At 42.5% G+C, this 26,456-nt stretch overlaps 1 protein-coding gene across 6 annotated transcripts; it reads left to right on the top strand.

The window, feature by feature from the left end:
* Positions 1 to 2,670: 2,670 nt before the first annotated feature.
* Positions 2,671 to 24,473, top strand: LOC137445653 (zinc finger protein ZFPM1-like). Of its 6 annotated transcripts, none has more exons than XM_068147558.1 (3): positions 2,671 to 2,899; positions 3,680 to 5,072; positions 6,994 to 7,380. In XM_068147558.1, exon 2 carries the CDS (start codon positions 4,082 to 4,084, stop codon positions 4,742 to 4,744), a length of 663 nt encoding a protein of 220 aa, XP_068003659.1. In that variant the 5' UTR covers positions 2,671 to 2,899; positions 3,680 to 4,081; the 3' UTR covers positions 4,745 to 5,072; positions 6,994 to 7,380. The 6 variants fall into 6 exon arrangements, with proteins under 6 accessions (XP_068003659.1, XP_068003658.1, XP_068003654.1 ...); XM_068147557.1 differs by having other exon boundaries at positions 2,868 to 2,899; positions 3,596 to 5,072; XM_068147553.1 differs by having other exon boundaries at positions 2,882 to 2,899; positions 3,120 to 5,072.
* Positions 24,474 to 26,456: the final 1,983 nt, after the last annotated feature.

Below are 26,456 nucleotides of genomic sequence, written 5' to 3'. Positions count from 1 at the left end.
TAGAAGGAGCAAGTTTGATGATCTTTTTAGCAAGACCAATACCCACAGGAATGTCATCAGGATTCAGAGTTTCATGTTCACCATAGAGTAGCTCTCTAACAGCAAATTCTCTCAAGCGCTTAATTCCCTCATCTATGGTAGTCCAGGGTTTAGGATTCCAGGGAAGATCATCTCGGGAAGGGTATCTCAGGGCAACCGCTATTAAAAGGCGTATCCACAGATTAACCTTACCGAGAGCTTCACCTAGATGTCTATCTATTCCATTGTCCCTTGAGAGAGTTCCTAACTGAGCTGCTGACTTGTCTCCAACTGTTAGAGCTGAAGCACCTGTATCATAACACCTACTAAGCCAAGCTAGAACTGGCTCCTTATCTGCCCTGGTGAAATCTTTACGGACATTTCGCAATTCTTCCCGTGGTGACGAACAGTCCGTAATATCATCTTCATCTTCATCTCCCTGAATTCTTTGCCCATAAAATCCTGCTGTCATTCTCCTAAGGATCTCTTTAAGCTGAGAACCACCTTTGCCAGCTGCTTTCCTAGCTTCATCTCTATCCTGCTTTGATCTCACTAGGTTAGCTAGATCTTTAAAACAAACCTTCTCTTCCTCCTGAGCAGGATCTTTTAGAGTAGAGGGCCCCTCACCAGGATCAGTCTCCACCTCTTCTTCTCCATCTTGGGCCTTTGCAGCTCTAGTCTTTAAAGGAGCCATCTTGACTGGAGCTGTGTTTGCATTTACAGCCACCTTAATGGAAGCCGACAGGTCCTGAGATAAATCAGCTGCTGGGGCAGTGACTTCCGGTCCCACTGAGGGAGTGGGTGGAAGTGACGTTGCTCCGTTAATGGCCGACGGAGAAGAAGAAGAAGGAGAAGGAGTGGGAGAAGGAGTAGGCGCCATGTTGATACCAGCCGATGCCCTTGGCTGCTTGCCAGAATCAGCAAAGTCATTTAGAGCTGCTTTACCAATTAACTTTTTAGCCTTCTTTTTAACTGACACGGGTTCTCCACAGTCCTCGTCACTAGATGACTCTGGGACTGATCGAGAGCCACGGCGTTTCCTTTTTGATCTAGTTTTAATAACAAAACAAGCTCTGGATATCTTTCTCTCTCGCCGCAGAGAGAACAGTAAATATGCAATTACCATCACCAGCAACAGATTTATACACATCACATAAATCACCTTTGGATCCCAGGCATCACCTAAAGTTACTGTCTCCTCAGGCGGAATCTTAAAACCCTTTATCTCAATTGGGAGAGTGGTGGAGGTAACATTCCTGTATCTCACTGGCCATAATAAATTAATACATTTTCCATACCATAATTTAACTCTATACATAACCCACATATAAATTGTCCGCACCAAATATTTACCCAGGTAATCCAAAATCAAACCCAAACAATACCTGTAAACCAGAGCCCCAAAAATTGAAAAGAATAATCGCTCCACAATCCACAATACCTTCATGTTTGCTAATTCAGCTAGAAAACACTAAATCAATCAAGTAATAAATTAAACTAATTATCTGCCGCACGTTGGGTACGCCAATAAAAAAAAAATGTGGTGGGTGGAAGGGTAAGGCCGAGAAGCCTCCTCCCTTCCCCCTTGTAAGGTAAAGGGAAAGAAACTTGAAGGGAAAGGAAAAAAAAACTCGCAAGCTGAATTAGCAAAGCAGTGGAGCTATATTTACAAAGCGATGTAGGGTTTGCAGGGGATTATTTACAAATTTACAATATCTACAATATATACAAAGATATACAACAGAGTAACACAGAAATGAGAGTGCCCCCCTCGGCAGAGAGGGGTCCCCCACCTCCGCTCTCCCCTCTCTTCCCCCCCTTTCCCCAGAATGGGATAGAAAGAGAAAGAGAAGAGAGGAAAAAAAAGTTAGAAGCAGTTCGTGTTAATTGGAAGGGAGTTAGTATACAGGCCTGTTATCTGGTTTTCAAGGCCGAGGCCTTGGCAGAAAGCCCAGGACAGAAAGCTGTTGCCTGAAGAAGAGGCGGAAGCAAGACTGACTGAGAAGTGCTGGAAATGTCCAGTATAGTCCCAGCTCAGAAGTGCTTCCTCCCACTCGTCCAATGAAATTAGTTTAGACTATTCCTTCCGTTTACCAACTTCCGTCCACCATATTCCCTTTCTTAAGGGGGCAACGTCAACCGGCCACAGGAGCTCTGACAGACACATACCAGTTATTACCAGCAGTTGCACTAAGAACATTTCAAGACTTTAGAGAACTGTTTCCTATTCAACTGCCAACTGTAATCAAAGCATTAACCTAAAACAACACTGTTCTCGTAGTCTGTTATTATTTACCTTGACTGACAGCGAGCACTTCATCCTTCCAGACAGGTATTTCAAGCCTTTATACAAACAACCTGTAGATTTTGGGGTCATAGTGTATCTGTGAACTAGCAGTACTCCACAGCCACGAAATTATACTTACTAACCTCAGTGTTATAATTAGTGGATATAACAGAAATAAAACTGCACGGTATACATGCTGTCACTCCTCATCACCTAAGATTCAATTTGGCTCCCACTGAAAGTGGGAGAATTTTCAGTTTCTCCACAAGAAAGCCTTTATTTTCACAGTTCCTACTTAAAAAAGAAAAAAATACTCCAAATGTAGCAGCCGGTGAATTGGAAGCCAAATGTGATGTCTACGGGAAATACTATCATGACTGACCTACTTAAAATCACAAAAATACACGTTTACATCGTTTCCAAGTCAAATCCTGCACTGATTTCAAAGAGCCCCCAGGAGCACAGGCCAAAACTAAAGCTGCAGCTTTCGCTATGGCAGCAGCCCACCACAAGCACCCCGACATATTTCAAACGCTGTCAAACCCTCCACAGAGGTGACAGGCACAGAAGGTACGGGAGCTTCAAGCCGAGCCGGTGAGGAAGCGGCGGCGAGCCGGGGCAGCGGGGGTTCTGGCAGGAGCCGGGGCAGCAGGGGCTGTGACAGGAGCCGGGGCAGCGGGGGCTCTGACAGGAGCCGGGGCAGCGGGGGCTCTGACAGGAGCCGGGGCAGCAAGCGGCATCTCAACAGTCGGAACCCGCGGGCCAGCCACAGCCCGGGCCCCGCCACAGGGCACGCTTCACGCTGTCCTCACAGAAACTTCTAAAAAATCCCCGACAAGAACTGATGAGTGACCGGCAGGGGGACCAGGCGGTGGCATGAGGGCAGGGGCAGTACCTGCCCCGCTCCTCCGCTATCCGCCAGAGCTGCTTTGCCCCGTGAGGTGAGGTAAAAAAAAAAAAAAGAAGAGAGAGAAGTTGGCTGATTCTGTTCGAAACTATGGGCACGACCACGATGTGAAACCGGAAGCCGACGGTACTGACTTTTGGCCTCCCACCACGTTGTGCCAGCTCTCCCCCCGCCCGGCCCCCCGCCCGGTTATGTAACATACCGGCACAAGCTTCGCCGCCTCCCCGCGCCCCGCCGCTGGGGGAGCCCAGTAGCACTCACCCGCCCGCGGCGGCGAGGGGGCACTCCACGGGGACGGACAGGGCAGGGCAGGGCAGCTGCCCTTCCCAGCCGTCCTGTCGATCGTGGCGGGACGCCCCGAGCACTGCTCGCCGTGTCTGCAGGTCCCTTTCTCGGAGGCGGAATCGTGGGGAGGAGGGAGCCCAGAGGCTACCTACCTCTGTCTGTGTCTGCGCCACCTGCTCCAGGTGTCTCGCAGCGCCGCCCGCCGCCGCCGAACCCCTACAGCCGCCCCGCCGAGGAGGAGGGACGTGGGGCACACGCGGCGAAGAGGAAGAGAAGCAAGTCGAAACGCAACACCCCTCCCTCCCCGGGGAACCGCTCGCTCTACCGCGTCCTTCCCTGGAGCACAACAAGAAGCGGCGGAGCCTGGCGTGCGGGGCAGGCACGGCACAGAAGCTGGCGCCGGTGGGGGACCCCGCCAGGCTCCTAGCCTGTCGCGGTCCCCTCCTCACAAGGCCCCCCTCCGCGAAGCCGCCCGGAGAGAAGCGAATAACACTCCTCACACACACCCCAAAAAATAATAAATAAAGGAGTAAATCACAACGCACCCGGCGTGTCCTCCTGGCCTGCGGCGCTCCGGGGGCTGCATGCAGCGAGAGCAGCCAAGGTACGACAGGGCAGCACACACACCCCCCACTAACGCCCACCGGGAGAGGCAGCGGCTTGGTGCGGGGAGATGCAGGGATGGAGCCGCGGGCCGGGGAAGCGAAACCTCCACTCCACATGCAGGAGCGCGTCTGGGTCGCTCTTGCCGCCACACAACCGCTCTTTCACCGCCCGCCACCGAGTCGAGAGCTACCTCCGCTCAGTGCCGGCGCTTTGCGGTTTGTTCCCTTGCTCCCTCCTGTCCCCGATCCTGCCCTGGGAAGCACAGCGGCGGCGACGCTACCCCCCGGTACCTGCGCGGGAGGTGCGCCCCGCCGGCGGCGACACCGCCTGGCAGCCGCTCCCGGCCGCCCGCCCCTCGACAGCCGCCTGCAACCAGGAAGAAGCGGCGGGCCGAGAGCCCGCCGCCTCCCGCACCCCGCCGGCGAAGGCAGGCAGGACACAAGGACCCCCGAAGGCGAAGGAGGGGTGGGGACCGTTCTGCTGCCAGGCGAGGGAGACGGGTGGGCTTGACACAGTGGGAGCTGGATGTGGCCACGGCTCCTTACGAGACAAGCGATGGCAACTTGCCTGCCCGTCTGGCTGCTCGCCTCCCTCTCGGGCCTGACAGGCCGATGATAACTCTTCCCTGTAACTTGGCCTAGGGGGGTTTTAAGAAACCTGACACCTGGGGGAATAAAAAGTATCTGCAATTTTAGACTCAAAGTCATGCGCCTGTAACAGATGCCTGGGTAACTCCGTGCTTTGCCTGGTCTGAGCCTGAGTCCCAGGGCATCACAACTCACCGCTTCAATGGGGACTGCACACTGTCACGTGAGGCTCCTGCAGCCCTATGACACGGTGTCAACTTAGCATGAGGTAGACGCAAACTTCGGGGGAAGAAGTTCCACAGCATGATCCCTGAGAGTGGGACTGTTCTGGCTTTAAAGGGACAAGAAAGTGCCTTTTGGATTTCATTGGACTTTGGGCCAGGTGGGGCTGCTCACTTTTCTGAATGCTTTGGGCAGATAATACTTGTTTCCGTCCTGTCTAAAAATGCAACAGTTGGAAGTAAATTTATAGATGGATTGGTTTCTTAAGAAATCACTTTATTTGGAAAGTTCACTGGTTGCTAGTTTTATCTGTTGCACCTGTCAGGTGCATCATGTTTAAACCTCAACAGAGAATCAGCTACTCACTAATTCCTCAATATGTAATTTTTTTTTGGCTTGTTACTCCTCTTTGAAGATGGAGGAGGGTTTAGAAAAATATTTGGGGCCAGATTATAAACTATATGTGCTCATAGATCAACAGTTATTTGAATATTTCTATTGTATGTAAGGAAGATCCTTACAGTAATTCCTTACAGTGCAAAGTGAGACATTTGAAACATCGGTCTTTACTGGAAGTATGAAGACTCTTATAAAGCATGCTAAAACTGAAGACAAACACTGGAATATGAGTTAGAAATCATCATAAAAGAATGAAGGGATTACAGAGAAGAATAGATGGAATATTACTATTATGAGCAATTCAGTGTCTAGGAATTTTATATTATGAATACAAAACATAACTGCTTTGATTAACTCTCCTCACACTCCTTCACTGGCAAAAAGATACCACTTTATTTTTCTTGGAAGTTTGAGGATCATATTAAATGTGTTTCATAGTTAAGCTCTAAGTGTATTTTTACTTCTACAAGTGTTTAAAAAACATGATAAAAAAAGCCACTTTTATCAACTTTAAAAGGCAACACTCAATTTCAGTTTTCAGGTGGTCACCTCTGCCTTTCTTTTGCATAAAATCTCAGGGAAAATCAGATTCAAAATCTCATCTGACTGCACTCATAAAAGAGATGAATGGTAAAGAGGCTAGCACACCAGTCTTGCATACTTTCCTATTACATGTAGCTTTTGAGCTAGAATAATTATCCTGCAGGTTATGTGAACATATCTTTGCATACAGATGTGCATACACAAGTTCTGAATTTTAATGTCTCTGGCGATACCTCTGAATGTGTTAATGCACACAGTTAATGCACACAGTTGCCCTACTGAGGCCTAGAGGTGTATGAAGGTGTGGGGAAAGCCACAATTGCAGAATGTGAATAGTCAGGCAGTAGGTGTAAAAAGAATTAGGAAAACTTCTTGCCTGCATACAGCTCTGTTATGTGGCACAGCTGCATCAGCTCTTTCTTCATGTGTGTAACATTTCCCTACTTTACAGTTTGTAGTTTCCCTTACTGTTTCAGGATTTTTGTTTGTAGACAGAGCATGTTGGTATGCTCATTCACAGCATATTTTACATATCCTCATAAAAATTAAACATCTGTTAAAACACTACTATCCCTACACAGCATTAGTAGCTAGGAATGTAGACATTCTGATTTGTCCCTTATAATTCTGCTACTAATGAATGCTGGCTTAGGGGAACTCTTCATAAAGACAGCAAGCTTACATGTGCAGCAGCAATTTGGCCAGGTCTCTGAAGCTGCTATCATTTCTCTGTTTGCTCACTTTTTCATGAAGAAAATTAAAATGTTATCTTGTTTAAATATTCCCCCCCCAACTATTTCATCCCTCCTCTCTGGACCACTATAAAGAGCTTAATCTGAATCAATGACAGTGTGAAAACAGAAAACAACAAGAAATTAATCTTGGTTGTTGTTTTTTTTTAACTGTACAGTAAAAATTGCTTGAGTCAAGCATGAAGTGTTCCTTTATGGGATTTGCACAATGTTTCATATGTCCTTTTGTACTAGAATCAGGCATTATTCCTAATGAGAAACAATTGACCTGACTGGCCAATAGGTTGGATTTATAAGGGGAACTGTAGTTTGGGTGTGAAAGCCTCGTAATGGACAACCAGACCAATGTCATATCAGCTCAAAGAATAATTTCATTAAAATTCACAGGATGCTATTAAATTAAGATGAAAGAACAGCTATTCACTTTCAAGAACTGAAAATGGTAAATGGCAAAATGCTGTAATGAGGAACCATCACTGAGACAGTGGTGATTGCTGATGCAAGATGAACAATATCAAGACCTACATGCAGAGGAAACATAGTTAGTCCAAATTGCAAACTCATTTGAAATTTTTCATGAATGGACCTTCAGTGAACTCCAGATGTTAACACTTTAAGAATCAATTATAAAGGCTTGGGAGACAGCTATATTTCATAAAACCTTTTATGATGTGTATTTCATAGAACTCTTTTTTATGTACGAGTCCTTGAAAATAACAAGATAATGCTCAGTAAATTTTATAAACAGAAACAGATCAAGTTCTTGATACTTTTTTTTTCCCCCCAAGAAGACTGTGATTAAGAGCATCATCTCAGCAAATGCTTAAATAATCTCACACCATTTATGTAGGCAAACCACTAATTACCGATGCTGAGCTCTATCGCAGGCTGGGAGCTATGTCTTAGTAAAGGATGAATCCCTAAGTTAGACTTGGTTGATGAGAATTTTCTATATCATCCTGATGGCAAAATTTTAGATCTCTGCCAACTATTTAGAAAAAAACGTTCAAAATACGCTCTTCTTTGGCAAATACCCACGTGAGGGCTTCTTTTCTAAATGAACCTTGAGAATCAAAGAGGTGTCCTGCAGCCACCAGAGGACAGACCCTCTTCAGAAATCTTGTCAGAACTCATTGTTTCTTACTACCCATGGGTGTTAAGGCTATGACCCTATTGTAAATAAGCATTGGGAAGCAATTCTTTCTCCTGGTAAATCGTTATGCCCTTCTGATTGAAGACAGCAGTGGATAAATGACAGTGGAATAGACATGGACAGTCCTCACAAATAATATGTTATATCCTTGCCTGAATAAGAAAAAAAAATAAATTTGAAAGCAATAGTTTACAGAAACAGTGGCATTTAAAGATTCAAGTGATATTACAGTTTAGAATAGAAATAACCTAACAACCATCAGAGAATTTTTGTTCAGAATTGTTTCCCTCAATGTTTTATCTTCAAATTCAATAGCACTTTTCATGAGATTAACATTATTTTTGTGGCATCATGAATATCCTGCTTGCTGAAAAAGATGATAAAGCTCAGCAATGGGTGATGGTAGTAGCACAGGACTGTAAAGATAAAAAGATTTTCAAAATTGTTTATTCCATTTTGTGGAGGTTTGGGTTTTTTTGGTCTCTCTCTAATCATTGTCTTCTGTAAAACTGATCATCTCACAGGATATTGCAAACAGATCTCATGCACTGCTGCAATATTGGTCAAAAAAGGCCTATGATAAAAGGAATTTTTACTCTTCTGCTTCTTCTAACACAAACATTCCAGCTAGTGGAAAAATTAGTTGAAAATATTTGATGTATGTAAGTGATGTTAAGTGTATTACCATATTTCTGTTTTTCACTAGCACTTAATCAGTAGATAAAACATGCCTGATATGTGCAGTTAATTTACAAATTAATTCACAGAGAACAAATTTGTGTAAATACCTTTTCACTTACACAAATTAAAGTATCCTCATTCTCACCAAGCCCTTACAGATGAGTGCACACACATATATACGTACACATGATACATGTATATCCCTTTTTTCTTAAGCTGTAACAGTGTGGTAAGGGATTCTGTGGGCAGATGGAAATAAACTTGAAGAGGGGCAGAACTGGGGCTTTTATTTGGGTGGCCAGCACAACACTTTCTCTATTACAGTATAAATATTTTTACAATAGCAATTCTTGCTCTGCTCATTGTCAGAGGAACTTCTGCCTGTGTCTGCATTTGCAATATTTATTTTCTCAATTCAACACCTTCAGTGTGTTGAAGTAGTGGTTTGTTTCTAATGACAGGTTATAGGAGCCATTTGGTGAAATCAGCCTGATTCCAGAGATGTGAAAGCTTGAGCATAGGAAGGCTCTATAGAGAGACCTGGACAGGCTGGATCAGTTGGATCATACAAGGCCAAGGCCAGTTCAACAAGGCCAAGTGCCGGCTCCTGCACTTGAGTCATAACAACCCCATGCAATGCTACAGGCTGGGAAACTGCCTGGTGGAAGTGAACCTGGAGGTGTTGATCAACAGCCAGTAGTATGCCCAGGTGGACAAAAAAGGCAAACAGCATCCTGGCTTGTCAGGAATAGCATGATCAGCAGGATCAGGGAAGTGATTGTTCCCTTATAGTCAGCACTGGTGAGGTCACACCTGGATTACTATGTTCAGTTTTGGGTTACTATGTTGTCTTGGGGTACTCACTGGAAGAAAAACATTGAGATGCTGGAGCAGGTCCAGGGAAAGGCAGATAAGCTGGTGAAGGGTCTGGAGAGCAGGTCTTATGAACAGCAGTTGACGGAGCTGGAATTCTTTAATCTGGACAAAAGGAGGTTCAGGGGAGACCTTCTTGCTCTTTACTACACCCTGAAAGGAGGTTGTGGTGAGGTGGGTGTTGGTCTCTACTCCCTAGTAACAATTGATAGGACAAGAGGAAATGGCCTCAAGTTGCACTAGGGGAGTTTTAGAAGAACTTCTTCCTGAAAGGGTTATCAAACACCAGAATAGGCTCCCCAGGAAAATTGTTGAATCACCATTCCTGAAAGCTGAAAGAGGCGTAGATGTGGTGCTAAGGGACATGGTTCAGCACCAGATGTGGTAGAGTTATATAATGGTTGGCCTCAATCTTAAAGAACTTACCTGATCAAAATGATTCTATAACTGCCTGTCACACTGAACTTGGCATGCACAGGGCTGTCCAGTTGGAAGTCCTTTTACTTTTCCTCTTGAAAAAAAGAGTAAAAATGCTATTGCAGGGTTTTATAAAAGAAGATTCACAACTTCCCAGGTGAAAGTTTCCCAAAAGTGTAATTGAAAAAAAAAAAAAAAGATATCTGGAACATAAAAATTGATTTAGTGTACTTAACAATAAGTGTGATTGCCTAGCACTGCAATTGACATAACATATTATTCTTCACATAATAATAAGCTTCTGATGTCTGAACTTACAAATTTGTTTTTATAAGAAAAATAAAAGGCATATTAAAATATATGATTGTAGAGAACGACAATCTATCATTTTGTTCGTTACAGTAATTGTTGAAATTAAAATCTGCAAAGGAAGATTTTAAGATTTGCATCACATACAATTTACACTGGGTTAAGCTTAATGCATTCTTGTTGCTTACTCACATAGAGAGCAACTCCACCACCTTGCCTTGTCAGCCTATCCTTCCTGAAAAGTACATAGTCGTTTATTACCACATTCCAGCCATGCAAGCTGTCCCACCATGTTTCTGTAATCACAATGAGATCATAGCCCTGCAACTGCACCCAGATTTCTAGATTTAGACTCTTGATTTCACTGCATCAGAATGCCGATGAAGTATGGTATGTCTTTACAGGAGAATCTAATGTCTGCTCAGATTGGTTTTATGCTAATTAAAATTTATTCTTTAAATCTGAACCAATGTGATGGGTTGAGGCCGACCCCCTCCTGACCACGGGCAAAAATGAGACTCAGACAAATGGATTCAAAAGTGGTGGAAAGTTTCAATTGAAAGCGGGGAGTGTTTACAGAGAACCAAAAGCACAGTGACAAAAGAGATCCCAAAGCACATCCAGAAATATGCCATCCCCATCTGAGGGTACACCCAAAACCCCCAGGGCTCTTTCTTCCCCCCCTGCCCCCAGCCCCTCTCATCCTCCACTGCTAGGCTAATCTCAGCTGGCCAGATCTGAGATTGCCCATCCCCCTGGCCTTGGGACTAGCTAGGAACAAAACATCACGAGACACCTCGCCCCAATTACCAGGTGGTGGTGAGGGAAGAAAAGAGGAAGTGCCAGGACCCCTGCTGAGGTCTTATAAGGTAGCAGGGCATTATGGGATGAATTACCTGGCTTCCTATGTCCACCCACTGGGCTGAACTCCTTCCGGACACAGGAGGTGTTTTCTCGTGTGGGCAGAGCAGGGGGCAACTGGCCCAAACTGCTACGTGCCATCCCTTATTTCGTACCATAATTCCTGCACCCAAAACATCATCAAATTAGAAATCTTTGATGACATGTCTAGCGGAGTCCATATCTTCATCTGGGTGTCCTCCCAAACAGTCTCTCATTCAGGCTCAAGTGTCAGTCCATTCCAGCTCTTCTTTCAGGCTGTCTCCTTTCATACCATAGTATCATAGTATCATTCAGGGTTGGAAGGGACCACAAGGATCATCTAGTTCCAACGCCCCTGCCATGGGCAGGGACACCCCACACTAGAGCAGGCTGGCCAGAGCCTCATCCAGCCTGGGCTTAAACACCTCCAGGGACAGGGCCTCGACCACCTCCCTGGACAACACATTCCAGGGTTTCACCACTCTCATGGTGAAGAACCTCCTCCTCACATCCAGCCTGAATCTCCCCACCTCCAGCTTCATTCCATTCCCCCTAGTCCTATCACTACCTGAGATCCTGAGCAGTCCTTCTCCAGCCTTCCTGTAGGCCCCCTTCAGGTACTGGAAGGCCACAATTAGGTCACCTCGGAGCCTTCTCTTCTGCAGACTGTACAGCCCCAACTCCTTCAGTCTGTCCTCATAGGAGAGGTGCTCCAGCCCTCTGATCATCCTTGTGGCCCTTCTCTGGACACGCTCCAGCACCTCCACATCCCTCTTGTAATAGGGGCTCCAGAACTGGACACAGTACTCCAGGTGGGGTCTCACCAGGGCTGAGTAGAGGGGGAGGATCACCTCCCTCGACCTGCTGGCCACACTTCTCTTGCTGCAGCCCAGGATCTGATTGGCTTTGTGGGCTGCAAGTGCACATTGAGAGCTCATGTTGAGCTTTTTGTCCACCAGCACCCCCAAGTCACTCTCCTCAGGGCTACTTTCCAGCCAGTTACTGCCCAGCCTGTATTTGTGCCTGAGATTGCCTTGACCCAGATGCAGGACTCTGCACTTGCTCGTGTTGAACTTCATGAGGTTGGCTTGTGCCCACCTCTCCAGCCATGAGGGAACCATGATGGAACCAAACTCCACAAAACCTGCAACTTGCCAGTAATGTTGATTAGCAGTACTAGAGAGCTCATGTAAGGATGGATCAAAATCTTGGGGGCCTGCATAATAAAATTCTCTACATTCATTTGAGGTGGGGAGAAAGAAATGATAACCACTCCAGCATAGCTCCCACAAAGCAGCAGCCCTACAAGCAGGAGAAAGAAACATGTAGCCATTATCTCCTTCGGCATGTTCCTAAACAAATGAAGTATTTCCAAAACAAGCAAAAGTTACCAACAAGCCATGTGACCAGCACAGAAGCCTCTGTCTTAGGCAAGCTTATAGAAAAACTGCAGAAATTACATCTATGTTATGTTTCATTTCCTGGCCAACGCACCAAATAAGACTCTGGTGGTTTGGCTCTGGCCTGGAGGCCAGATGTCCACCAAAGCCACTCTATCACTCCCCCTCTTAAGTGAACAGGGGAAGAAGGGAAAAAAATATAACAGAAGCCAGGAATAGGATAGGAGCAATTTTAATAACGCTAATAAGCAAACAGCAATAGACCGTGCGGAAGCAAAAAGCAGAGAGAGAGATGTTAGTCTCTACTTCCCATCAGCAGGATGATGATCGGTCTCGGGAAACAGGGCTCTCTAAGCTTGGTGATTCCTTGGGAGGATAAATGCCATGGACAAATCCCCACACTTCCTTCTTTCACTTCATTCTTATACCTGAGCTGATGTCATATGGTATGGAATACCTCTTTGGCCAGTCTGAATCATCTGGTTCAGCCGTGTCCCCTCCCAAGATTTTGCCCACCCCTCAATGTACTCTTGGGGCAGGGAAATGTTGAAAGGACATGGTCTGGATACTGGATTCAGCAGTAGCCAAACCACTGCTGTGTTAGCAACTACTGCTGCAAAAAAGATGCTGTGAGGAGAATTAACTCCATCTCAGTTCAACCCAATACAACCATGATAGTCATTATTAAATTTTCTAAAGAAAGAAGAAGCTCTAGTCACTGTCTGCATAGACATCTACAAAGCTCTGCTTTATTACTATTCAATGTATTTGCAATGAGAGGAAGTCAAACATAAGTCAAAACCACATAAAACATACTCCAGAATGCCTGAATACAGCTGCACCAAGATCAGCATAGAAAAAACAGTGAATATTTCTGATAACTGCACTGGGGCCTTCCCCTACACAAAATCTTCTCTCCTCCTGAAAATACAACCACATTTTGCAGCTGGGCTTCAGCTGCATAGGATAGGAAATGACGTATTTTTTTGGTTTGCTGTTGTGTAGTCTAGAGGGATCTGAAAAGAAGAAACAGTTTTCAGTATAAATCTATGCAAAGTGCACAATTCTAGGGAACATATTTGCTTGCACTGCCTTCTTTTTTTTCCTAATGGGAAATATTTTTTCATACAAGCCAGAGTGCTAACCACTCTCTTATCTTTTCTTTCGGTCAGAGCAGATTAAATAGCTAGTGCAGTGTAAATAAGAAAGAATTCTGTCAACCGTGATTACAATGCTTGTTCATGAAGTGCCCACAATTTTATTCTGCTATCAACTTTAGATAGAGTTGCCAGGGTGTAACTCAAAGACCCAAAGTCTCTATTTGTAAAGTGTTTAAGTTAGCAAACTGAAGGTGAACAATAAAAAGGGAATTACTGGCACCTGTAAAGTTCATTTTTAGGAAGGAGGATACAGTACCCTTACAGGCTGTTGCATCACTACAATTAAAGCATGCATGTCAGAAGAATTTTCCAATCTGAACATGTTAGTATCACAATTTGTGCCAGAAAATGTCTATTCTTGGTGATCACATCTGATACAGAGGTATGTATTAAATTCTGCTGTGGGGTAAGCAAATATCAAGTAGAAAGAGAGAGGCTTCCAGCAACAGTGTGTGCTGTACTGTATTGCTTAATACTAGAATTTACCCCAGATTCAGATATGGTGGATAGGAAGGTGATTCAAACCTCAGTCAGAAAGTGCTTCAGGTTTATGCACAAATTTAACTATAATAGAAGACTACTGTTTGGACTGACTATGAAAAATATAAGACTATGTGAAAAGAAGAATGATACAGAAGTCCAAATCTATTACAACAGATACAGTATTCAGTAATCACTGGATCTTGTCTTCATGAATAATGACAGATTAAATAACATTGTCTTCATTTCCCTTCTTATTATTTCTATGATTTTTTTTCCCCCCACAGAATAGTCTTTAGGAGAACTCCACAATCACAATGCAGCATTATTTAACTTTAAAAAGCCACATCCTCCAAACATTCAGACAACAACGGACTGTCCTTGAAGTTTCAAAGACACTTGAGAAGGTGAAACATTACCTTGTTTTCACAGCAATACTGAAAACTTCACCTCAGATCAACTCTGAAATTGACTATGCCAAGATTTCCATTTCTTATCCAAAACAAAGGTAGGGTATGATATGACAGTGTTACTGGATATTAATTTTAAACTGCATGGTAGATCATGGTAGATGTGGAGATCACAGTGAGTAAACAGTGTGCTGCAGTGGCAAAGAAAGCAAACAGGATGCTGGGTTGCATCAACACAGGCATCACTTGGAGAGATAAAGAAATCATTATCCCACTCTACTTAGAGCTTGTCAGACCATATCTGGAACACTGTATTTAGTTTTGATTCCTGATATACAAAAAAAGATGAGGACAGGCTGGAAAGTGTCCAGAGAAGGGCCACAAGAATGATCACAGGACTGGAAGGCCTGCCATGTGAGTAAAGGCTGAGACAACTGGGTTTGTTCAGCCTTGAGAACAGAAGGCATAAGTGAGACCATGGGACCAGATGGGATCCATCCTAGGGTGCTGAGAGAGCTGGCAGATGTGCTAGCTAGGCCACTCTCCATCATTTTCCTCCAGTCCTGGCTCACCAGTGAGGTCCCAGATGACTGGAAACTGGCCAAGGTGGTCCCCATCCACAAGAAGGGTCGGATGGAGGAACCTGGAAACTACAGGCCGGTCAGCCTGACCTCAGTGCCAGGGAAAGTGATGGAGCAGATTATCCTGGCGGCAATAACTGCGCACCTGAAGGATGGCCAAGGGCTCAGGTCCAGCCAACATGGATTTAGGAAGGGCAGGTCCTGCCTCTCCAACCTGATCTCCTTCTATGATCAGGTGACCCGCCTGGTGGATGTGGGGAGGCCTGTGGATGTGGTCTACCTGGACTTCAGCAAGGCCTTTGACACCGTCCCCCACAGCAAACTGCTGGCTAAGCTGTCAGCTCGTGGCTTGGACCATTACACTCTGTGCTGGGTTAGGAACTGGCTGGAGGGCTGAGCCCAGAGAGTGGTAGTGAACGGTGCCACATCCAGCTGGTGGCCAGTCACCAGTGGTGTCCCCCAGGGATCAGTGCTGGGCCCTGTCCTCTTCAACATATTCATCAATGATCTGGATGAAGGGGTAGAGTCAGTCATCAGCAAGTTTGCAGATGACACAAAGTTAGGGGCAGATGTTAGTCAGAAGGTAGAAAGGCTCTGCAGAGGGACCTCAACCGACTGGAAAGATGGGCAGAGTCCAATGGGATGGCATTCAACAAGTCCAAGTGCCGAGTGCTGCACTTTGGCTACGGCAATCCCATGCAGAGCTATAGGCTGGGGTCGGAGTGGCTGGAGAGCTCCCAAACAGAGAGGGACCTGGGGGTGCTGATTGACAGCCACCTGAATATGAGCCAGCAGTGTGCCCAGGTGGCCAGGAGAGCCAATAGCATCCTGGCCTGCATTAGGAATAGTGTGGCCAGCAGGAGCAGGGAGGTCATAATGCCCCTGTACTCTGCTTTGGTTAGGCCACACCTAGAGTCCTGTGTCCAGTTCTGGGCCCCTCAGTTTAAGAAGGACATCGAAACACTTGAATGTGTCCTGAGAAGGGCAACAAGGCTGGTGAGAGGCCTTGAACACAAGCCCTATGAGGAGAGGCTGAGGGAGCTGGAATTGTTTAGCCTGGAGAAGAGGAGGCTCAGGGGAGACCTCATTGCCCTCTACAACTACCTGAGGGGTGGTTGTAGCCAGGAAGGGTTTGGCCTCTTCTCCCAGGCAACCAGCACCAGAACAAGGGGACACAGTCTCAAGCTGCGCCAGGGGAGGTTTAGACTCGAGGTGAGGAGGAAGTTCTTCACCGAGCGAGTCATTAGTCATTGGAACGGGTTGCCCAGGGAGGTGGTTGAGTCATCGACCCTGGAGGCGTTCAAGGGGAGATTGGACATGGCACTTGGTGCCATGGTCTAGTCATGGGGTCTGTGTTGATAGGTTGGACTTGATGATCCTCGAGGTCCTTTCCAACCTAAGTGAAGTAAGTGATACTGTGAGACCTTATTACCACATAGAAGTATGTAAAGGGTGGCTACCAAGAGGATTGAGACTCCCTTTTTACAAGGAGTCACATGGAAAGGACAAGAGATAATGCGTACAAGTTATTCCTGGGGAGATTCCAATTGGACTTCAGAAGAAAAATTTTTCACTATGAGGAACAGTTAGGCATTGGAATTATCTCCCAAGGGAAGTGGTGGATTCCCCTACATTGGACAGTTTTAAGATTTGATAGGTTGCTGGGCCATCTTATTTAAACTGTACTATTACATAGAAAGATTGGACGAGGTGATACTCAGGGGTCCCTTCCAACCTGGTATTCTGTGATCTAAGAAGATATAAAACACACAGAAAACCCAACCAGCCAACCAAAAAAACCCCAACATCCATAATTCAGAAAGAACTTAGGCTTGAGTAGATAATAGATGACAGAGGACTTTGTGTCTACTCCATGCAATGAAAATTTGCTTGAGTATAATTTCCTATGACAATAATTCACATTGCAGACTTTGCAACAATAATGTATGGCAAATGATTAATTTTATTTCTCTGTCAGATGACATGAATGTTAACCTACTGTTACAGATCATTGACAAATAGGCTAACTGGAAAATTCACTTATTACTAGCTAGTTTTACTGCCTATGTAAAGCATAATGTTATGAGACCAATGAATAGTTATGACTTGGTCAAGCAAAGAGTTTTCATGTCTGTTGGTGCAAGTTTGTTTCAAAGAAGAAACTCTAAAGTTTGCTGTAGTCCAAAATGAGTGCAATAAGTGTTGAAATATTTTTAAAAGAGCCATTTTAAGATGACCAAAAAAATAAAAAAAATAATATTCAGAACACTTGGAAATCAACACAATTTATTGTTCTCTTTTGAAAGTTGTTCAAAGATAAGTTTTGTGAAACTATTACTCTGAAGCAGCATGCACTGGAGTCATCAGCTTGCCCAGAGTATCAGAAGATAGTTGTAATTCTTTATTAGTAATACACTTGGTGTATAATTTTCACATCAAGTGTCAACATCTCAGAGCATGAGAAAATGATTTATTCAGAAAGGACAGATTACAGAGTGAAGAATATTAAAGTGTTCTACTATAGAAAGACTATTAAGGGAAAACATGATTTTGATGACAGTAATGATCCATCAATCCATGTTAAATCAAATACATATTTAATTTCACAAAACTCTTAGACTGAACATCTCTTTACATGACAATGCTTAGTCTTAGACCTAACATGCACCTCACCCCCATTACTAAAATCTCATGCAATTAAAATTCTCAAAGAGTTGAACCTTACCAAAATGAAGTAGGTGTATAATATGACCTGGAAAGCTCTGAAGACAGATATTTGCTTATTGAGTATATAACTCACTAAAACTGACACAAATCTTTAGAGGGAAAGGTGAAGATGATATTGGGAGATTATCTTCTCCCTCAATTCTCCCTGTAAACATCTGCAGAGCTATCTCCTTACCCATCTTCCAGCTGCTTTAATATCTTCAGTTGCAATAATGAATATGTTAAAACAAACAAACAAACAAACAACAAACCAACCATATATGTGAAAATTACTCATCCCCTCCTCTGATAAAAACACTCACCCACAGCATGACTGTGGTTAAGTTCTTAGTGTACTGAGACAACTGTCAGGCAAGCTGACCGATAGTATTATTTGTGACCGATAGTATTTGCCTCTTTATGTTCATTCCCATCTGCCTGTGCCCATCTGCTGTCTTGTCTATTATTTAAAGTCCTTGTAACAGTCACCATCTTTAACTCTGATGCTGGAAACAGCATTTAGCATATAAAGGTTCACTGTGACGTTATTAAAGATTGTTACAGCTAGTACACTTTTATTATAACACAGAGGTATTTTGACTATATCAATTTCTCATTCTGTGGGGCTGTAGTTCACAAAGATCTTTGAAAAAATGTGTGCTATCTACATTTTAATGAAAAAATTACCCTGCTGGTTTGGCACAAACTCAGAGCTCTGATAGAATCTACTTTGGAGCCAGATGGGGAAAAGAAATAAGTTTTAACAATCAGCAAACTTATTTTTCTTCATGGCTATTACTTAGCTCCTGGCTTTGCCGTCAGATGGGATAGAAATCACTCTATGCAAATCTTACATGTGTCTTAAAAATTGTCAGTAAATGTAAATAGTAATATATTCCTGGAATAATTTTCCACACTTTGTTGAAACTAAGCTGCAAAAATTAAAGGATCCCTTTTAGGACCAGGCCTCTTTTGCTGATCCTGAAGACTGAATAAGATGAGCCATAATCTCTTCAGCCTCACTGGAAATCTTGTGTTTTACTCTGCTTGTACTGAGTGCTGGGAGTGGCACCAAAAAGCATCCTGCTTTTTAGTGGAAAGCTTCTTAGAGTGGGGAAAAATAAGTGCTTTCAATGAGTGTTCCACTTGCAGAGAACAGCTTGATGAATGTCATCTTGTCTATTCAGAGCAGTATGTGACCATGATCCTTAAATCTAAATCTGGGCTGGTGCAATCAATTCCTTTCCCTTCAGTTAATGAGCTGATCTATGTTGATTTTAATGTCAGCTTAATGAGACTGTATGTTCTTCAGGGTAAGGAACTGAATTTCATGTGATGTGTGGTTGCTGCCAGAGATTTAATTCAGAATGATAGCAGTAGTTACAAAAACAAGGCAGCTGTAACCCTATTTGTTTAAAGTGGAGAAAATAGTATTTTCTTGATAACTTCTGTGAAATATTAGGTTCAAATAAAACATACCAAGCCACAACTAATATTTATGGATATTTTCTGTTTCTCAGCACTGTCTATTTAATGAAGTCTTCTGTTTCTTCACTGGTAGAATAATACCAAATTCACAACCTCCATTATTTCCCTTGCAATGCACTAAATTTGGAAGAAAATTATTTTTATGTTGTCAATTTGTGTCTCTATATATCCGTGTCTTAAATACTAGATCACAAAATAAAGAAATAAATATGCTATATCCAATAATGCTGATAATTAGTACCACAGTGCACCATTACTACATGCCTATGTGTAGAAAAATCTCACTTTAGGATTAGGTCTTGCAAATTTTTAATGTGGTGTGGAGCAGTTATTTTGCAGGTCCTCCTATTGAAAAATAGCGACATAAGTTGCACATTTATTTAGTATATGAAGAGTTGTCAAGATATGTGAATATGTGAACTGGCCTTTTGTACAGTGATCTGTTTCATCAAGAGCCTTTCACACATGTGGATGTACTGCTCAAGAGAGGCGCTGTGCTAGTAGGTCTGTAAAAGTGACCTTATCTGTCCACATATGCTATAGATGCACTGCCACCTGCCTTTTCCCACAGAAACTGTCACAGTCACTTCATTTCAAGGCTATCTGTGAGTTAAGTCCTCAGCTTGTATGAACCAGTTCAATGTCTAGCTTCTGCTGAGACAGATAATTAACTTTACAGTCGTCATATAACAGGCTTCAGATGAAACTAGTCTGAAGAGAGGTAAAAATAGTGGATGTTATACTTTTCTAGGACAAGAGATAGAAGATTTTCTTTTCATTTGGTACATTCTGGTATTTTAGTTTTTATTTGAAAGGAAAATGTAATTTACCTTTTGCTCTTGAAAAATTGCTTTCATTGAAGGAAAACTTCAGCTGTTTTCCTTCATTTTTTCCTACCATCAAATGAAGGAAAAAAGACTGTCACAGGGAAATAAATGCAGATGAATTGGGAAAGGAAAATGTGAAAATCATGACGTTTCACACAAAGGTCATGCACAGCTATTAGCACCTGACATGCCCATTAGCTGTATTGATGCAGAAGATCGCTTTTATCTATTATAAAACTGTTGTTGCTTTTTTTTTTTCTCCTCTAGATCCATGAAGTCACTAAATTTTATCTCTGTACAATGCTTTCTGAGTGCATTCAATCAACTTAAAAAACTCAGGACATTACTTTTTCCAGATGTATCTCCACGTCTGTATTGAGGTTCCACAAATTAAAATACGCTATTGGTTGCGGCTTCTTGTCGGAAGTGTTTGGGGCAGGTGTATCAAGAAGTCAAGAAGACTGTAGAGTTACTCACTTTTGAAATAGCATATATATTGGTTGAGATATCTTTCAGGGTAGAGAAATAATGAAGAGGGCTCTTTAAGCCCTGCCAGAGCCCTGGCACGGAGGCAATTAACAAACCCAGCCATTGATCAGACCTCTCTCTTCATTGCTGGGAAGGCTCATGCATATACAGTGGACTACCCAGAAGTGACAGGAGAAGATTAAAATTTGTATTTAACCACTTACACTGTCAGGAGCTTAAGACAGCATCTTCTGAAAATGTTTAACCCTTTCAGGGCCAAAACAGCCACAGGGATTCTAATTTTTGAAGGAGGGAATGAAGGTGCAAAATGTGAATAATAGATCTACAGGATTCCTTTCCACTTCTGCTCACAAAAAGCATTTACGGACATGTTTACAGCAACTCCAGTGGGATTAAGACAGGTTCTAAGATGGATATCAATGGTATTTGGAGGAAGCAAGGTCATTGACATATATACTCAATTAGTGATTGCACAGTGACTAGTTCTGGCTCATCAAAAGGCTCCAAATCCAAGATGCTACTGATTAGGTAGAAAAATCCACTTGCAATCAAGGCAGATTTGCTTGGTAAATGTAAACACTGATTTAAAAGTATGGATGCTACTTGATGAATTTAACCTCACTTTCTGTTCATGGAAGTCCCTGGTACCAATTATTCTTTCAACAACATCTGCAAAACACCATTTTCCTCTTTTAAGCTCTTTTTCAGCAATGGCAATAGCACTTCAGAGAAAACCTGACACCTCCAGTTCTGAAACACAGGATGGAATTACCTCTCTCCAATTTGGTAGTTTGTCTGCCTGGTCTTCAAAATGCAACTTTTTACAAAGTGTTGGGTTTATTTAACTTGATCAGGAATGACTGCATTATTACAATTTTAAAAAGCACAAGTTAGTCTTACCTCTCTCCTAATATAGTAGTGCTCTTAAAGTGATAAAGCCATACACATAATTTGAAAAAAACATCTTAAAACCATTAGTTTGTACAAAGGAATTCTTTGGGGGTAGGATGTTGGAGATCAGTTACCAAAATTCCTTGTCAGTTCAAGCAGAACTCAGCCAGTAATGAGATGCAGGAAAGCACCTATATATAAGTATTTTGATTGTTGTTTTAATGTACAGACCAATATAGTATAAAGAAGTGCAGTGAAATCCACATTCCACAAGTCATTAAAAAAAGGTTTACTCACTGAAGGCAAGTATTATCTACTGCTAGCTAGGCAGCAACCCCTTGGCTAGCAGAACAATATATACATATTAGAGGAAGGGAAAAAATCCTGGGTTTTAGTAAGAAAAATTGTCTGATTGTCTCCTATGCAAGCATAGATTAATATGAGTTTTGGAGCAAAAGAATAGGTCTGTCTGGATATCCTTGAAGGATTGAAGGGGAAGAGAGTTGCCACTCCACCAAAGGGCAGGAAGAGGTGTATTCACAGCTGAAGGTTTGCTGTGCAAGTGTTTCCCTGTTGGAAGCTAAAAGAATCTGTAATGGACAAGATTTCAGGCAGGGGCAATCTGAAACAGGAGACAAAGACCGATGCCCCGACTGACAACTTTTCAAAACAGACATAGTATTTATGTGAAAAGAAAAAAAAGATTATTTTTTTCTTATGCAACCTTATGTTAAAAACCCTAGGTGAGGTGTTAAATAAATACCCTAGGTGAGGTGTTCTTTCACCACAATTTTTTTTTAGTAGTGACTTGTAGCTCTACTGTTTGGCGATGTTGTGAAAAATGCTTGTTTGCATTCTACTGTAACTAGGCTTGAGTGGAACTTGATGTAACTGGAAGAGCACAGCATTGCTTACCTCAATAAACCCCTTCCTCCTTAGTACATACTGCTGTACTGAGAGGGTAACAGAACAGGCTACATTTCAGTCAGACAAAGGACTTTCACTGGATACATCAGGAGAGAGTCACGGTTAAATGCGAGGCTTGCAGGGAAAATGTCAGTATCACTATTGGTTTCTACTGCATTAAAGGCTGAAAGAATCTTTGGAAAAAAAAAACTTGAAAGTAAAGCCACATGCTACACCAGCTGCTCAGTAACTTTGGAGTGAACACTGTATAGGAGATAAGGCATTAACATTTTATGAAACAGTAAGCTTGCAAAATCATCTTCCAGTGCACCAGGCTCTTTGCAAAAGCTTTACAATGTATTGCCTTTTCTTCCCCCAGGGTTTTTCCCCTTTTGAACAGTGGAATGATATGAATTCCAAAGGCAAGAGATTTTGTAAAAGGATGAGAGAAGATATTTCATTCAGAACCAAAAAAGGAAAATTGCTGTATTTAGCTGGCATCTAGACTTCTTGTTTATCTGTATTATGAGAATCCGTAATCTGGAATTGCTCTTCCATCCTCTTAGTCTGCCTTTACCTTTGTACCTCTCAGATAGTGCAGGCTTTAGTGTAGGTCTCTGATGCTCAGTAACAAAAAGAAAAGGCTTCTTCGTTAACATTTCTATGTTCCACACTCATTTATAATAAAGAAAAGTAGTAATTATTAATCATATGTCTCTGAGTATATATTGGTTCTTATGTTTTTAATGGAATTGATGTTAATGCAACATTGCTTGCAAGACCTTGACAAGATTATATTTGCTTGTCATAAGAACAGAGTCAAAAAACACAGCAAGGTTTGTTGTGCTGAAGAAAAACTAGCTGAGGTAGACAAGCTAAATTAAGAGATAAATGGATGCAAAGACAGATGAAATTACTTGCTTAAGACTACAAAGCTTGTCTGAGACAGATGTTGCAAAACCCCTGGATTTTACTGAAACAAAACTATCAGATCTAACAGTCTATCAGGCTTCAAACAGGTTTGGGCACACATCTCAAATCCAGTTAATCTTACCCAAATTTCACAAATCAGAGTACTACAAAAAAGCTATCTGCGGAAAAATTGAAGTCGTAAAACAACCCATGTTCATCTGTTTTATTTGGTTTATTAAACTGCTTCTCCATTCCTCACTAGTTCCCTCCAGCCCAGTCATATCTGTTCCCAGATCTTGAAAAACTGTAGTATTCTGTACAGAAATCAGCTTACAGATAGAATCATATGTGAATCAATGACCCTCTGTAAGTAGATTGTCCCTTGGCGACATGGCCAGTGGTAAAGAGAAAGCATCATACATCACATAATCCCTAAGTGTTGGCTGATGACTTGGATCAGGAGGAATGCATTGTAGTGTGCTCTGGCTAAAGGGTAATGAGAAACTTGAGCAATTCTGAGTGGGTAGGGAACATAAGTCAATCTTCATAAATATAGAAAAATTAATCATGGCAAATGCTAGATTTCCTGTATGTCATCTGAGGCTACATCATTTGAAATATCCAATTCTAAGGTAGCAATCCCTATACAGTGTTTAGTATACAGTACATATGGCTGAGTACTTTCTATGGACAAAGCAGGTAATGAAGTTTAAGTGCTATGTGTTGGGGATTGACCATAGATGCATTTCACCAAAAAATCCCCAAAGGATCAAAACCTACCACCTTTGACTTAGTACATGGCTTGCACATCTATGAAGATGGAGGAGTACAAGGCATGGAGCTGCCTTCAATAGTAGAATATCTTGCTCCATTCTTCACATTTTGTGAAGTGGAAAATACAACCTACCACATTCCTGAATGTTTCTTGTGTGAGGAACTCCAACTCCCTAGTGGAGAAAAGTTGTTGAGAAATAGGATGGAATATCTTTGGTCAACTTTTACTCCTTCTGATAGAAGACTGGAGGGGAAGGTAAAGAAATAAATGACAAATGTCATTACAGATTTGGATTTTTAAAAAGGCATTCACTCCACATAAATACTGTCTGGCATGCAATATATGGTATTAGTCTTCAAAGCAGATCAACAGGAAAATAATGTGTTGTTGGCAAATACTAATGAGGTGGATATGCATAAACCTAATTTATTGTTTTTCTTTCTATAGTCAACATGTAACTATTATTGCATCCAGTGGCATCCAGCTGTGGCATGTTACCAAGGCTCTAGCCAAACCTTATGGACAAGATTTGGGAACAAACCAGCACTCTGACACTTTCACTTTGGGAAGCTTTTCTGATACATTGTTTTGAAGCATGTGATGACTACACTGAGAGTCAACAATCTGCTCTAGGAAATTAAGAATTCCACCTAGATGTGTAATAACAAGTTCAGCATTCTCCTCTCTCAGGAGACTGACTAACAGTGAAATATTGGAAATCCGAAAAGTCACCTCATTAGTCAAACTAAACTCAATATAATGCAAATAATGGAGTGTGGAAGAGGTAGAATTCAAGAATGCTCATCCTGTCTCAATCCTTTATGCTTTTGTGTTGTGGCCTGTAACATAGTGTGACTATGAGTAAGCATGGACAGCCCTAAAGACTACTTGTGCCAACAGAAATGTCACCTACTGGCCAAATCTCTTGTTCCTCTGGAAACTCACCCACAATTTAATATATCCCTTTCACTCCAACAGGTTCTTCAACAACGTTAAAGGAAATAGTATTTTTCTACCACATGCCACAGTTCACATCTGTTAGCGCTCAGCAACTGCTGCTTGGCATGTGTGCCCATCTCTTCATCAGGGTTATTGGCAGGTGAATATCCCCAACAATGCAAATAGTTTCTTGGTCATTTTTACACCTATAGTGTGGTGTGGAAGAAACTGAAACCAGAGATTCATTTTTAACAGCAATGTCATGGCCCAAAACCATGAGGCACTACTGACCTAGCTGTGCCTGGCCATGGAAAAACAGCATGACACCTGAAGCTGTTCTTGCAGAACAGAGGCATTGGGTATGTATTTTCTGAGGCTCTTGGCCCAGCTTAGAAAAATGGGTCAGTATGACCCAGCAAATTGTTCAGTATGAAATAAAGCTGAATGGGTCAGTTCTTCCCATCTGAAATGCCTTGACAACAATTTAGGCTTCTAGTTTATTCCCATCCAATTTCTACACTGAGGACCTTGCTTGCTTGCAATGCTCTGAAATGTTGAAGGGGAAGGGTGAAGAGAAAGCACTGTCTGTAATGAATTGTAAGTAAGGAAGGGACCCTGAATGATACACTACTGCAAAAAAATGTTCTGTTCCTCCTGCCTCAAACAAAGCAAACAAAATCCCTTTCAAATGCAAAGAATTAACTGATGTTAAGGTGAACACCATCCAGGGCCATCAGCTGTTTTGTAGTTGTAGAAAAGATTTCTACTCAGCAGAAGACATTTAATTCTTTCTGTAATATTTTTTTTTCCATTAGCCAAGCATACTTCTGGTATCTCATTAATTATATGTGTTCCAAAATACTTGCTGATAGTTGGCAGTCACTCAGAGATAAGCAATATGAGAACAGAAAATTAATAACTGTGTCATAAGAACCTCTTGCTGAACTACACTTAAATTAATGGATCTAAGAAATTATTTCTTTTATAATGAGAATCATTAAACAGGAGATTGAATTTCAGCAACATCTGAAAATGCATAAGAGACTGTCAGTGGCTTCAAAGTCTGGGCATCAGTTGAGCAGTCTCTAAGGTGAAGAAAAAATGTTTGGGAAGAAAGTCTTACAAACCATTATTTTACAAACAAGTTAAAACTACATGTAAAACTGATGAAAATTCTTCTCTTGGGATTACCAATTAATATACATGTAAAATGAACCTAGAGAAAATGAATCAAATGAATGTATGGGAAAACAAAATATCTCTGCCTGAAAGAACTTACAATCCAGACAGATAATAGGAAAGTGTGAAATAGATGATACAAGCAAGGAAACCTTTCTTAGAATTAGAATAAACCAAACCAGGTTGGAAGAGACCTTCAAGATCATCGTGTCCAACCCATCAACCAATCCAACCCACCCAAACAGCTAACCCATGGCACCAAGCACCCCATCAAGTCTCCTTCTGAACACCTTCAATGACGGCGACTCCACCATCTCCCCGGGCAACCCATTGCATAGCGCAATCACTCTTTCTGTATAGAACTTCTTCCTAAAAAACATCAAAAAACAACA

This window comes from Melanerpes formicivorus, unplaced genomic scaffold, assembly GCF_026170545.1.
Source record: "Melanerpes formicivorus ecotype bairdi unplaced genomic scaffold, bMelFor1.0.p_v2 SCAF_15, whole genome shotgun sequence".
NCBI classification, from domain to species: domain Eukaryota; kingdom Metazoa; phylum Chordata; class Aves; order Piciformes; family Picidae; genus Melanerpes; species Melanerpes formicivorus.
The sequence above is the reverse complement of the archived record's forward strand: the minus strand, read 5'-3'. Positions and strand labels throughout refer to the sequence as shown.

Coding starts and splice junctions, on each gene's coding strand:
- LOC137445653 (XM_068147556.1), top strand. CDS start 4,082: ATGCAGCGAGAGCAGCCAAGGTACGACAGGGCAGCACACACACCCCCC.